The sequence below is a fragment of the Apostichopus japonicus genome, chromosome 12 (assembly GCF_037975245.1).
Source record: "Apostichopus japonicus isolate 1M-3 chromosome 12, ASM3797524v1, whole genome shotgun sequence".
NCBI lineage: Eukaryota > Metazoa > Echinodermata > Holothuroidea > Aspidochirotida > Stichopodidae > Apostichopus > Apostichopus japonicus.
The window spans coordinates 19,422,491-19,437,664 of NC_092572.1; the positions used below are offsets into that span (position 1 = coordinate 19,422,491).

General features: G+C 35.4%; 1 protein-coding gene across 2 annotated transcripts in view; it reads right to left on the reverse strand.

Annotated features, from left to right (window-relative positions):
* The window catches only part of LOC139978049 (uncharacterized), a 294,882-nt gene that overhangs the window by 22,632 nt on the left and 257,076 nt on the right, over positions 1-15,174 (reverse strand). Inside the window, exons 1-2 of one of the 2 annotated variants that reach the window (XM_071987997.1) lie at positions 4,323-4,519; positions 2,879-2,914 (exon numbers count right to left, since the gene is read on the reverse strand). The exons of the other annotated variant lie outside the window; for it this stretch is intronic. Coding sequence (XP_071844098.1) covers positions 2,879-2,881 — 3 coding nt within the window. The 5' untranslated portion in view covers positions 2,882-2,914; positions 4,323-4,519. Of the gene's footprint in view, positions 1-2,878; positions 2,915-4,322; positions 4,520-15,174 lie in introns of those variants that run through there. 2 annotated transcript variants of the gene reach the window in all.

Below are 15,174 nucleotides of genomic sequence, written 5' to 3' on the forward strand. Positions count from 1 at the left end.
ATTGGTTAAGGCAACGACATGTTCAAAATTAATGCTTTCATTGAATATTCCAAAATAAAATTTCATGTCGAGGGAAAAATTAATGTGTAAATTCTACATCATACTAGCTCATTTTGACTAACCTCTCTCAACCAACTACCTTGCCTTTCTCAACCAACTACATCCAAATCTAAAATTACTTGTGAAATTGGACCAAGCCAGTTATCATTTTTGGACACCAATATCTGTCTACCGACTAAAAGTGATGCAACACATATTTCTACAGCCTACAGTAAGCCCACTAATACAAATGTCATTCTAAACTTCAATGCATTTGCCCTTGGACATGGAAGACAGGACTAATATATTGCTTTCTTAATCGTGCATTTGTGGTTTGCAGCAATTGGTCTCTATTCCATAAAGAATTATCCAAATTAAAAAAGATTTTCTCTGATAATGGCTATTCTAATGAGATTTTCGATGATTGTGTCAACAAATTCCTTTTTAAGAAGCTTGATCCAAAAGAGGCTAATCAGGATAAAGAGGATGATGATACTAAATACATTATAAGTATTCCATTCATTGGACACCCATCACTGATTTTCAAAAAGTCTCTAGATAATCATCTTAAACGCATCAATAAGAAGTGCTTTGTTGTATTCATAAACTTTCAGAGTTGGCAATTATTTTTCCCTGAAGGATATGACTCCTATGGCACTCAGAGCTAATGTCATTTATTCATTCGAAGGTTCTTGTTACAGGAATCAGGCTTACATTGGTAAGACCAAGAGGCATTTAGCGGTGAGAGCCAAGGAGCATCTTTCTGAGAAATCTGCCATCTTTGAACATATAAACCAGTGCAGAGATTGTAAGACCGAAAGCAGCATAAACAATTTTCATGTTATACCAACTGGCAACTCAGACTTTGATATTAAAATCAAGGAAGCTCTCTACATCCAAAAACTGAAACCAGTTTTAAATAGTCAGCTATTCCAACATGGATCCTCCTACTTACTCAATGTATTTCAAACTTTGCAACAATATAAACATGTTTGATCATATCTATGTTATCACGAAATGACTACAGACTTATGGAACTATATAATTTTATAGTCTCTACCTGAGGAGGAAGATGAGATATCTTCGTAAACGTTCGAAGAAACATGACGCTTGTAAATATTATTGTTTTTGTACAACTCTTCCTAAACTTTAATGGAGATACGAACCAGCATTCAGGAGGTACTTAATGCTGAAGTACCTATTGTGTACTTCAGCACAACGTTATATTGTTGATCCAAGAATATTACGTTGATTCAAGAATTAACCCAATCAGACATATATACATATGTATGTATATATATATATATATATATATATATATATATATATATATATATATATATATATATAGACATATACCAATGATATTGGTACTATCCATTACATCCATTTTCTCGTCAAGAAAATGAACTTGACAAGTATATATATACATATATATATATGTATATATATATGATCATTTCAAGTAATCTTCTCGAAATGTTACTTGAGGCTTTGAACTGGCACAAATTTGGGAAGCACATCGCTCGATAAATGTTTTTTATTTGAAACCTTGTTGGAAGAGAGTCAACTCTCATGCACCCATGTCCATCCCATATCACCTTAGATCGTCTGCCACCTACGCCGTTGCTGTCATGTCGTTTATATAAAGGGACCCGAATTGGAACTTACTTGATGCACCCCTCCTCCACTTAATCCACCCTGTAATGGACGACGATACGACGTCATCACTCAGTCATTAACACCAACTGTTTATGTTTCAAGTGTCATAATATTTCACATGAAAATATATATGCCAGAGTGATGCTCTCGTGTCACAACGAATAATAATGATGCTATAACCCAACGGATACCCTCACAACCTAGTAAATCATCTGGCTTCTAGATTAGCTACTCACATTACCAACAGACGGACCAATTTATCTCTTAAATTGCATTAACTGATGTGTTCCTGTTGGATGGGCATGTGATGATGCTTACATGCAAAATTTATTGCATCGTTTTTCGAATTTCTGCTAGAAGCTTTGCTCCTCCTTAGCCATCCCAACAGCTCCCCGACCAAAGAGAATGATTCTAATGATTTTATATTATCAAAGAATACCGCAGTAGTGATTTATGGGAGATTTTAGTATATACTTCTAGAGTTATCCCTTAGTGTGTAGAGCAAATTGTAACACAATGGTAACACTGTTGAATCGTCATATGACATTGAATGATGTTAATATATAACTTTTCTTATGTAACAATACAGGAGATTTTTAAAAGGTTTTTCTTTCTGTTCCTTTCACAGTCAATAACCTGTGAAAATTTGTTTCGCGAAGACAGGAATGAACTAAGGATTTACTGAACATTAAAACAAAGCTTCTTTGATGCTTTTTGAATTAGTAACGAATTAAAATCTGCACATTAGCAGATTGAAATCAAATAATCAGTAAGCATTTCCCGGGGGGGGGGGGGGGGTTGTTTGCGAGTTGACAGGTGAATATTTTAAAGATATATTCGAATACTGTGTGAGTCTTCTAACACATCACATCATCGGAATAAATCTTGTCAGTAGTATTAAAAGTCTATCCATTTCTTTGTTAAGCTTTTCTTCGACTGTGTGTGGAAGGAAGATTTTTAGGCCGCACTTTAACTGGACATTGAGAACAGTACTACCATCATTTGGAGATATTAATTTGTAACTGGTTAATATTCGTTTCCTGTTCTTTACACATCAGTTATAAATCTTTAGTAAAAGTCTAATACTGTTATTTCTTTGTTACATAGTAACACAGCCTTGCCTGTCAATTAATTACCGTTACTTATTAAGAGGAACATGAGTCTCTGTCTCTCTTACCATTTCTCCTGGTAGATTACCGCGTACGTCACATGTCTGAAAGGAAGTGAAAGGTTATTTCTATGAGATGCTGAAATTTAGGAACATATGAAAAAAAGCGAAGCAAAAAGTATATAAATTAGAATGATATATCTTCACAAATATCGTAGTAAACTATTCCTGGCAGGTAAACGCACATCTGCATTTAGCAGATGACGAGTAAGGAAGAAAGGGAAGTATTCAAGATAGAACACAGAACATCTAGGTTAGATTAGTTTAATGTTTAAAAAAAGCAAACTTTTGTTTAGCCCACAAAGCAGCATAGTGGTTACACCCCCCCCCTTCGTCTTAGATGGTCTGTTTCTATCTTATTGTTAGTCGTGTATAGATATCCATGAAAGTTTGGGAAATACAGGTCTTTTCTTTCCTCCTCTTTTCCCCCTCTGTATCCCCCCCCCCCTTTTTCTTCTCTCTTCTTTTCTCCTCTTTTTCTTACTAATCGCATCCATGATTGTCAGCCCAAGATTTGTTTGTTATCACTCGGGAATCCAAATGTTTGTAAACATTCGTGATAACATATATCAGCAACATATTTTGTGGGTACTTCTGTGGCTGTTGTAATTATTTCCTGATGAAGAAAAGCAAACGTTTAAATCCATTATAGCAATGACTCCAAAGTGACTACCAAAGAGCTGTTAGTTATTGTCAAATGAAACAACTGGACGGTTGACATGTTCAGCAATTTCATTTAGGGAATTGCACTTTTAGAAAATACTCCGGTAGAACGCAAGTTTGGATCAAACATTGGCAATATGAATAACTAACTTTCACAATATTTGGCTTATTATACCATTCAACCAGGACAATATGCTTAATATAATTAACCAAATGTGGACAAACAAAAGCCCGTAGTACTACTTGCAGTACATGACACAGCTGGGATAGCGGGATAAGAGTAACGTTGGTTTGACATGGATATAACAGTTTCATTAAAACATTTAGACAACTCGCTATATGTTAAATATCCTACGATCGGGATTGATATATTGCACCAGACGTTTAATACCCTACAGTTGGATCAAAGCCTATATACTCGTATTGTGACTATGATGATTCGATTTTTCGCTTAACCAGTTATTGCGGTTAGGCCCGGCAAAGTGAAATGTTCATTATCCATCTGGGATTAATATATATATTAATATAAAATATATATTGTTCTGAAACTTGATAGTCACAACTGTGCATGATAAAGGTAACTAAAAACGTAATGGTTCAATGGTGTATGACCAAATTGATGTGTTCATTATATTATGGATATCCGACATTGGGTCCGTTCTTCAATATCCAATTTATCGATTCATAGATAATAACACAATACTTATACGACTTATTAATCATTGTAAATGATATCATTAATTCATGTCAACAAAATGGCAGTCTAGTTTGTTTAGCCTTTATCACTTACCTAACGTATCAAGTTATCAACCATACTGTTGTCACTAACAATTCCTTCCGTTTGGAACATTTGCTTCACCAGTTATCGTCAGTGTAAATTCCATTTGTATTACAAAGGATATACATTGTTTACGTTAAGGCACAGTCACTGTATGCTGTATTACCAATACGTGTACATTAGTATGTATCACAACTGATTGTACGATACAACGCCTACTGCATGATATAATGACGTACAAGCTCTGTGGTATGCACGCTAGAATAGTCATACATAAAAGCTCGGATATACTGCAGTGGCGTTTCCTTCAAGTTCAAAGTTCATCAAACATAATTATTTCGCTATACAAATGTGGGTAAACGTGGTAAATGCAAGAAGCATGTTAGCATAGAATATACACCGAGCGAAAGTGAATAGAGTTTGCGTGATCAGCCATATAAACACTGTGTGACAATAGACTGGTAGTATCATAGTGTAGGGTGACCTGTGTGTTTTCTAGTGAAATTAGGCATAGCAACGTACAGCCACATACAGTAGTTCGAACTTGTACAGCAAGCGTATTCACCACAATCTAAGTTGAATCGCTCAAATATCACAAATTAAACTAATCTGATTCAACTACAGCTCAGTTATCCTCAAACGGACAATATGATATCCTATCTGAGCCGTTGCGGCATAAACATAAGGTGAAGACAGATAAAACCTTATCCCACTCTAATATCTCTAATTGGAAAATGTCACAATGTGATTGGTCCTATGGGGTTATCAACCAAAACGGATGGCCCACAAGTATTGTTCGGAAAATCACTGTCTATATGACAGCCTGTCACATATGGAATAGAATAAAATGATAAATACAGCTTGCTTTTCTCATGGAACGAGAATGGTTTAACCACCCCCCTCCCGCCCCCACACCCTTCCTTGCGATTGTTACTGCTACTGCAGAGGTTACGTTTACATGAAGATTGCACTGTCGGTTATGAGTATGTTTCGAATATATGGAGTTTGTCATTAGTATGCGAAGTATTGCAATGTGTAATAACAAGTCAACATCTGTCCGTTTGATTAGTTTGTTTTATTTTGTGCCGTCATTGCTAACACAGATTATGCAGTTATTTTTCTGAAATAATTGATTTTATCCAGATGAATTATTAAAATGTAGACTCTCGTTTACAGTTTGATATAGCACTTTGTACTGCGTAGATATTTTCGGGGATGTTGTAAATGCATTTGGCAACAGCATACTGAATGATGCCATCAGCGCAGTTGTGCCGCAAATGTTTTTTTTTATTCTTTAAGTTAAATCAGCTATCAACAGAGTGAGAACGTTCTACACATGTGTTGCATTTACTGATTATTCTTACGGTAAAGAACTTTGACAGCTATGCAAACATTTCACAAATATCAAGGAGAATCCAACAGGAATGGAATTATTTTATCCATCCATCCATCCATCCATTTATTTGTTTGTTTGTTCATTCATTTATATATCCATCCATAATCATTCGATTGACCGTAACTGCCCTCCTGTGACTTCTGACCTATACCACCGACCCGAAGTTACTAGTCTTTTCCCTTTCATTGGCAAAATTGAAACAAAACTGTTTAACTATGACATTTACAATAACTTGGTTCAACAAGAATGAATATTTCACTGCACCGTACCTTGAACTGTTGTTTGAAATCGGCAGTCACTTTTCAGGACTCCTGAATCAATGCAAGTGCATGTAATAGTGGTTGAGCCAAAAGGGAAGATGTCGCCGGACGATTCATCACAAATTGAGGGTAAAGTTAACTGTTGTTAATTGTTCTGTAACAAAACAGTTTGGTGACGAGAACTTTGCGCTTACGTCATGAATATGATTGTCACTTAATCGAACCATATCCATTACGAATTTACATTGCTGGGAGTTTACTGATTGAAACGATTTTTGTTTGGAGAACGCCTTTAAAAGTACGTAAGAAATATGATTAAAATGTGTGAAGAAGTGTATGTACCCTTCAGTGCTTTGATTTTGAATAAAGGCTACATGAGTTACATAGTCTTATAGCTAAAGCCACATGGCTTTGGGCATGGTATCGTGCGAAACGTTGTTGTTGGACAGCTCTTCAGTTGAAACATGCGTAGAATTAAATGGTGGCGTGGATTTGAAAATGCGGTCAGCAATTCCATGTCGTTTAAACTACAGCGAAATATCATATATATTACACCGCCGAGGCTTTTATCACACGATACTTTGAAAAGTACATTATGTCTGCCGGTACAATTACGATCAGAAAGAATTTCTAAATAAATCATAATTGAGTCATTCACTGAAAGATAAACACAATTCTAAATGACGTTAAAGCAATGATTAAAGTGAGTTCTAAGGCTTATTCGTGCTTAACATGCCAGATTAAAAATAGTGTTATAAACGAGCCCAGTTCGGATGTTTAAAGACTTGATTAAAGTTGTCATGTTTAATTCCGGTTAGTTTGTACCACTACCATTGAATAGAAAAGGGCTTACTTACAGAGATGTGTCGATCATTAACGCTAACTGCTTAACAATAATTCTGAAGATATCCTGCATTTTTATACTTTTTGATAGCATTTTGTATGGCAACTATGATTTTTTCTTCAAATTTTGTTGATATTTTGTGAAGTGCATGGATATACATTTGGCAACAGTAAAGTGAATAATGGCATCACTGCAAAGCATCTGAAACAAACAATATTTATCTCACATATTCACAGAGTTAAAACATATTTCTGCAAAATAGTTTTTTTTTAATCATATTGTCAATACAGACAAGATGAACAGCTAAGAAAATATTCCAAAGATGTCATATTTTTAAGTGGTAATCGACAAATATATAGAATAAAACAAGAAAGAAAAGCTTCTAAAGCAAAAAGACATCATAGACGACATACTATGAACCAATCCTTGTAAGAATTGCTGATAAAGCATGTCAAAATAGCGAACATGGAATCAACCATATCTCAAGTATGGGCCAAGATATTCACATTGGGTGTTAAACTAACAGTGTGGAATATTGACCAGGGTAACATTGTTTGCCACGGGAATATGCTTGGAGTTAATGTTTTTACTCCCTGACAGAATGTCGCGTGCACGTGCCCTCCCCAAAAAACGTTCCCCCACCCCCATATATAATCTCCCTTGGGTTACGTGCTAAGCCCCCATCCGGAGGGGCAGGAGATCGGGAGACGTCATCCTAGAAAAATTGTGCAATTACTTGATCAGACTAGCACAAATAACTGTAATAACATTCCATGCATAGTGACAGCCAATAGGCCTATACTAGAAAGCTGACTCTAAACCTAGTAAACTTGTGTAACCCTACATACACAGAGCACCTTTGTTTGATATTCTATTGTGGAACCCAATATATATTAGAAACAAAACAACATCACTGAATGCATATGTTACTCAGAATAACATGGATGCTGTAGTTGAAACCTGGCTAGCCACTGACGATCCTTTTGTTATAGGTGAACTGAAACCTGTCAGATACACCGTATAACAAGTAATCATGGGGGTATCGGTGTACTTTTTAAATCACAACTTGGCTTCAGACTGCACCCTTTGATGATTCAAACGACTACTTTTGAGTATTCAAGCATACTTGATCCAAACAATGGTGTTCACTACATAATCATATACAGCCCCTCCTTCACAAATAAACGCCTTTACAGTGCCCTGCTTTCTTGAAGAGTTTGACATTTTTTTGCAAGAAATACCCTTGTTCGCCGAGCCGGAGTCCTAGGTCAACGATTGCTGATGAAATATTGTATCACTTATACAAAACATTATAGATTTAGATTGTTTGGAACTCTCTTGTCTTATATAAAACAATAAGGTGATCTGGGTCTGCAAATGGCTTTCAAATTAATTAAATATGCACTTCCACAGTTTAGCACCTACTTTAAATAATTCCAAAAGAACCACTCACTTTTCATTATATTTGTACACCTTGGTCAGCGTTGGATCACCCCTTTTTCAATGTGTTATAAATGCTACATAAAGAACTAATTTGTGTTCTGTCAGTGTATTTTAAAATATGTTTTGCTGGTTTATATTTAAGGTTTGATTATGAGTTGTTTCGTATTTAGTGTCGATCTGACCTAATCATTTCGTATTCCTGCAAATGTACTAACACCAATTTTTCAGTTGAATAATTTAGCCTGTGATAATGCTGTCAAAATCATGGACGTTGTCAGAAAAAAAATTAAAAGAACTGGGGGTGGGGAGGGAGGATCAAGGAAATCTATACCTTAACACTATAAGCGGTTAACTGTCCAAAATATGAACAGATTAGCCGGTTGATCCTAAAACGAATTTTATCAATTAACGGTCAAAAAGTTAACAGTTTACAAGAGCTTTGTGTATTTTTAACGAGAGAGGACGAGTTCCCGCCTCTTTTACACTACTTTGATATTACAGGGGAAACAATTCCTATTTACCCAACTGAGGACGCTAATGATCACCAACGTGTCAACCCTTGTGAAAGGCTGTAATTGCTGTTCAAAAGAAACATAAACACATAGGCTAACTGTGTCAACGCACTTACATGACGTATTTTCCCTGATCTGTATTTCCTTCTTTAAATGTATGAATAAAGAAGGCGTAAGCAGATATTGTAATCCACGCATCAGGCTTAGGCTTACCTCCATCTTATTATCCAAAATGCCTTCCTGCAGGGATGATATATTGTTAATGAAACGTACACCAGTACACGAAACTAGTGATAAATAGTAGATGTATTCGTGTGTAGTAAAAAACACAAAACTTGACTATAGTGATAAATAGTAGATGCACTAGTGTGTAGTAAAAAACACGAAACTTGATTAGTGATCAATACTAGATGTACTATAATGTGTAGTAAAGAACACGAAACTTGACGAGTGATAAAAATTAAACAGTTTATAAGAGCTTTGTGAGAGAGGGCGATTTTCCCGCCTCTTTTACACTACTTTGATCTTCCAGGTCCTATTTACCCAACTGAGGACGCTCAGGATCACAAATGTGTCAACCCTTGTGAAAGGCTGTAGTTGTTGTTCAAAAGAAACAATAGCACATGACTAAATTTGTCAACGCACCTACATGACGTATTTTCCCTGGTCTGTATTTCCTTCTTTAAATGTATGAATAAAGAAGGCGTAAGCAGATATTGTAATCGACGCATCAGGCTTAGGCTAACCTCCATCTTATTATCCAAAATGCCTTCCTGCAGGGCGATATATTGTAAATGAAACGTACACCAGTACACGAAACTAGTGATAAATAGTAGATGTATTAGTGTGTAGTAAAAAACACAAAACTTGACTATAGTGATAAATAGTAGATGCACTAGTGTGTAGTAAAAAACACGAAACTTGATTAGTGATCAATACTAGATGTACTATAATGTGTAGTAAAGAACACGAAACTTGACGAGTGATAAAAATTAAACAGTTTATAAGAGCTTTGTGAGAGAGGGCGATTTTCCCCCTCTTTTACACTACTTTGATCTTCCAGGTCTTATTTACCCAACTGAGGACGCTCAGGATCACAAATGTGTCAACCCTTGTGAAAGGCTGTAGTTGTTGTTCAAAAGAAACATTAGCACATGACTAAATCTATCAACACACTTACATGACGTATTTTCCCTGGTCTGTATTTCCTTCTTTAAATGTATGAATAGAGAAGGCGTAAGCAAATATTGTAATCGACGCATCAGGCTTAGGCTAACCTCCATCTTATTATACAAAATGCCTTCCTGCAGGGCGATATATTGTAAATGAAAGGTACACCAGTACACGAAACTAGTGATAAATAGTACACGAAACTAGTGTGTAGTTAAGGACACGAAACTTGACGAATGATAAATACTAGATGTACCAGTGTGTGGTAAAGAACATGAAACTTGACTAGTGATAAATACTACATGTACCAGTGTGTAGTAAAGAACACGAAACTTGACTAGTGATACATACTAGATGTACTAGTGTAGTAAAGAAAATGAACTTCACGAGTGATAAATACTAGATGTGAAAATGTGTTTATATTACAAAATATTATTTTCAGTGAAACAATTAAATCAGTTCGTTTTCTCCAAAAAAAAAATCCTTTTACTGCAGTAAATAACTTGAATAATACCAGAAGTCTGAATGTCTACTTTATGTTGTGTAATAAATTGCTAGAGGTCAAAGGTATAACCTTAAAATATGCTAGAGAGTCCAATAATGGTCATTTTATTCAGAACTTTATCAAGCAAAAATAATACTCTTTTTCACCTACCAAGATATGTTATTGTCTATAAAGTGAACCAATTTCTACATTTTGGAATACTTTGATGGTTCAGAACGGAACAAAAGGTACTTCCGAAAGCTGTTCAGTAAAAGCTTCGAGTGTTACTGTAAATGTGACAATATTGACCATTTATGATTAAACTTAAGAGTCTACTAGGGATTTAAGAAGGATTTCTTTATAAATTCGAGTCATATAATATACAGATCAGTGTATTCAAAAGATTACCATATATTTTTCTAAGTAATGATCTCCTGTCGGCGATACTCCTGCAGCAATTATGACACCGGGTCGCATAAGTTAAATGAAGTCGATGACCATAGTGACATCTCAGCTTATACGTTGTTTATTTGTTAATTGCTGCATTTTGTAGTTATAATTTCCCCGACAGGTTTGTTTTCAAGCTTTACACGTCCCGTCTATAAAGTTACAAAATCCTAGTCATCCATTTTACACCAAATTTGTTTCACTTGTAATATATTTAGTGTTTGCAGCAGCAAATAGCGTCGCTGTTTGCGGTCGGTTTGGTCTGGTCTTTGTTTTATGGGATGAACATTATGTTGCTGTCTACTCTGTGTCTGAAGGTCTGCAACTCTTTTCTTTTACTGTTGTGAATAATGCGGCCAGAATCAGGATAAACCATGTAAACAGGTCATTTGTAGATGCAACTGCGGAAGGCCATCTATGCGTTTACAACACAGTGAGTACTACACAATAGCAACACAAGGTAAATGGTAATAAGAAAAATAGGAAAAGGTTCGAATGTTCAAATAACATACCTTGGTACATCTAAAAGGAGAGTGCAGATGATTTTAATATTTAATTGAAAGAAAGAAACAATTCTGTTACAAATCGTGGTAAAATCATTGCATAATTCCATAAGTGCCCTTGAAAAAAAAGCGTGATGTAAAGTTGATTATTTTAAGAGATTAATATCGATTATTGGTGTTATAGCATTCTGCTATTAAAACACTACATGTCTGATACCTTCTTTGTTCATTCAAGACATTCATTTTGATTACTCATTAACACGTCGTCGAGTATATCAGTTTGCTATATTTTATTTTTCCTAACAAATCAAAATCTTTCTACTAGAAAGTTAGTTGAGGGGTGTCAGACATTTTAACAAGTTTGTTTCACTTCTGAGGGGAGTGAATTTGACTTATGACGCAGACTTACCTTATAATGACTATATTTCTGATTAAAGTAGGCATTTACTTGAATTGTTTGTATATAAGACAACCAAATGTAATTATATTAATTTACTTAAAGTGTCTAGGAACAGTCTATACATTTGTCATGAACATGTGAAAATAAGCCGACGTATTCTTAATTTTAATTTGCTTGTACAGACTCCATTTGTCATGCTGTCATATTAATCCTGTTTTATAGAACTCCATATTTACCTTCAACCATCTCAAATACGAACTATCTTCGAGGTTTACTAAAAATGACTGTGATATGTTGGTAGACTACTTCTCACTTCCACTTGAAAAAGGCGTGGCCATTGATGACAGTAAGACATATGCAAAGAATATTTTCCACGCACTTGAAGAGAGAGGACACATCCACGCTGCTAATGTCCATCGCTTGACCAATGCACTTAGCGAGCTAATGATCAACCAAGACTTCATATTAACAGAGTCTTACATGAAACTGAGAAGTAAGTGTGTGGTCTTAACTTTGTAACTTTCTGGTATACGTGAGTTTCTATCGTCCAGAAAATAAACATCTGTCCGATCCGCAAATTTATATCTTTTTGAGAACCTTAGCAAACCTGCTTGACATGTTTTAAAGCAATTCAGATAGATAAAAGTGTAATTACTATTAAGCTATATATTCAGCAATTCAATATATTTCCGCATAGAAATATTTATTTACTATAATGTATTTGTACGAAAAATGTAAATTACCCAATTCACATACTTAATATTCGCGTTGTTATTTGTTTATCAACATAGTAGAACACGGGAATATAGATAATATACTTGCTTTGTTTATAAATAATTCTTTCTTTCTTGAGGCGGGGGGGGGGGGGGCGTTCAGTTCGTGACTCTAATTGGCTAACTTATATGAAACGTTGACGATTTTTCTTTTAAAACTGACAACGATGGCTAATATTTTTAATCACAATATTTGCCTAACAGAATCTCAAAATGTGTTTCTCTCTTGTAACAAACGAAAGAACCAAATGGAATGCATCTGAAATATATGTCACTTGTAAGACTATTTTGTGTAGAAATTTAAGTGAATTGGCAACACTTACGAAACTTCTCAATGACATACTGGTCGACAATATCTTTGCAGCTCATGAAAATGAATATGGACGTTTCTTAGCTGGTTTGTCAGTACACCTTACATCGTCGATACCAGAGGAGTTATGCAGCTATTTTCAGTTCTCTGAAGAGAATAAGTTATCAGTTATCTCCAGTGAGAAACCAGGACTGTCCGTGCTTCTCGCACTGGAAGAAATGAATGTCATCAATCCCTCAGATGTAGGCAAGCTACAAAAGCCTTTAGAGGATTACCGTCTTCTACAGGCGGTTGCTAAGATCCGTGAATATCAGTCATTTGTATCCGAAATTAAAACTGAAACTACAGCAGATCTGTCAGCAGACGGTAATAAACTCTAACGAATATGTATTTTTAATTCTTGACTAAGAGACACAAGTAGTTTGTAAATCGTTTTTATTTATCGTTTAATAATTAATTAATGATGAATTGATATATAGCTAAATAGTCAATTTACAGCAACAGTAGCACATATATTTTGAAAGAAGTAACAATAAATCGTGTATACAACACTATTAAATATGTATGTACAATAAGTGATTGCACAGAGCATCTATAACCATAGAATGGAATTATATCTTTCAAATCTTGGTAAATAAAGTTGGAAATTAAACGTTTTAGATAAGTGAACGATGTTAAGCAGGGTGAAAATTTCGTTTTGAGTTTTAATAATCATGAATATTACTGAAGTAAGCACTACTATTTCTACATTTACAGACAAACGGAAACTATTAATCAAATGCCTTCAGGCGAAGACAAAGGGTTGGTTTGAAACCATGACTCCTGTGCCATGGAAAAAGTCTTGTCAATGGATGACAAATGAACTCTTTATTGCCAGTGGGTTGGTCCTGACAACATCAGGATCAAAGATATCTGAGAAAGACGTTGATGAGAAATGCAAAATACATTACCGTGATATATTTAGCCACGCGAGATTGAAAGAAGAAACGCGTATCATTCTAGAAGGACAACCCGGCTCTGGCAAGACAATGCTCACTTCTCATTTGGCTTATGACTGGTGTTGTGGGAAGTTAATGGATACCCCTGTGGTCATCTATCTTCCCTTGAAGATTTTTGAGGACAAGACGATTGCTCAAGCCATTAAAATGTTCTATATTCCTAAAGATGTACCAATCACTGAAGAAGATGTTGAATCTTTTCTGAATTGTGACAAGGAAAGAAACTACTTGGTATTGGATGGATTAGAAGAATACAACGGTAGATCCAATAATGGAGAGCCCTCAGAGGTCATGAAAGTAATAAACAAGGATAAACTGTCCAAATGTACCGTATTAATCACAGCTAGAACAGATTACGCAAACAATCTACGTTCGTATCCAATGTTGAAAATAGGAAGCTTTGGTGAGGTAGAGAGGAATGAATATATTAATAAAATATACAGTGATAATCTGGAAAGGCGAGGGGAAGTCATGAAATTGATTACTAATGTTCCCTTTATTATTGATTTATGTTCTGTCCCATTACTCTTTGTGCTATTAGTACATAACATCGAGAGCTTAGTCAAATTAAAAGAGGAACACCACGGTAGAATAACTGCTTTTGTAAAAGGCCTTGTTGAATGTTTGTTTGATGTTCAAAAGGTAAACGACATTCATCAGGATAATTTGCCACACCAGTTGGGATGTACAGAAAAACCACAGGAGGATGGTGGTAATTATTACAAACGGGATGCATTTGGTTCATATGTTACAAGACCTCATGAATTAAAATACTCATCTTCTAAACACCTGCCGAAAGAAATGTCATTGGAAAAGCTTGCCTTCAATGGGCTATGCAGAGGGAACCAACAGTTGCTATGGCAAAGACAATTTGTCGAAAGCTATGTTTCTAATAGTAAAGATTGGATAGATTCAGGAATAATTGTCGTTGAGGAAGGTACACCAGTAGATGTTACTCGGACCGAATCACAGGGAGACACTTTACAAAATGAGCCAAGTGTACATTCTGACTCAGTTAAAGTAGAATCATCAGATGCAAAACTTTTTACTGGCAATACCAGTGTTCGTCGAAAGGTCGACAAAAGCAATGCAAGTTTCCAGAGTAGTTCCAGGGAACCTTTGCAATCACACATAAAAAGGGAAGAATTTCAAGAAAAAATGATAACTAATCAACCTAAATTGATTGAGGAGGATGAAAACAAAACAAACGTTCAAGATGCAGAGGAAATCAGTGAAGTTGATACCTCTGCTCGGCAATTACAGGAGGAAACAAAAGTAGAACAATCCTTTGGAGGAGCAAAGGCCAAACACATCTCCTTCCAGG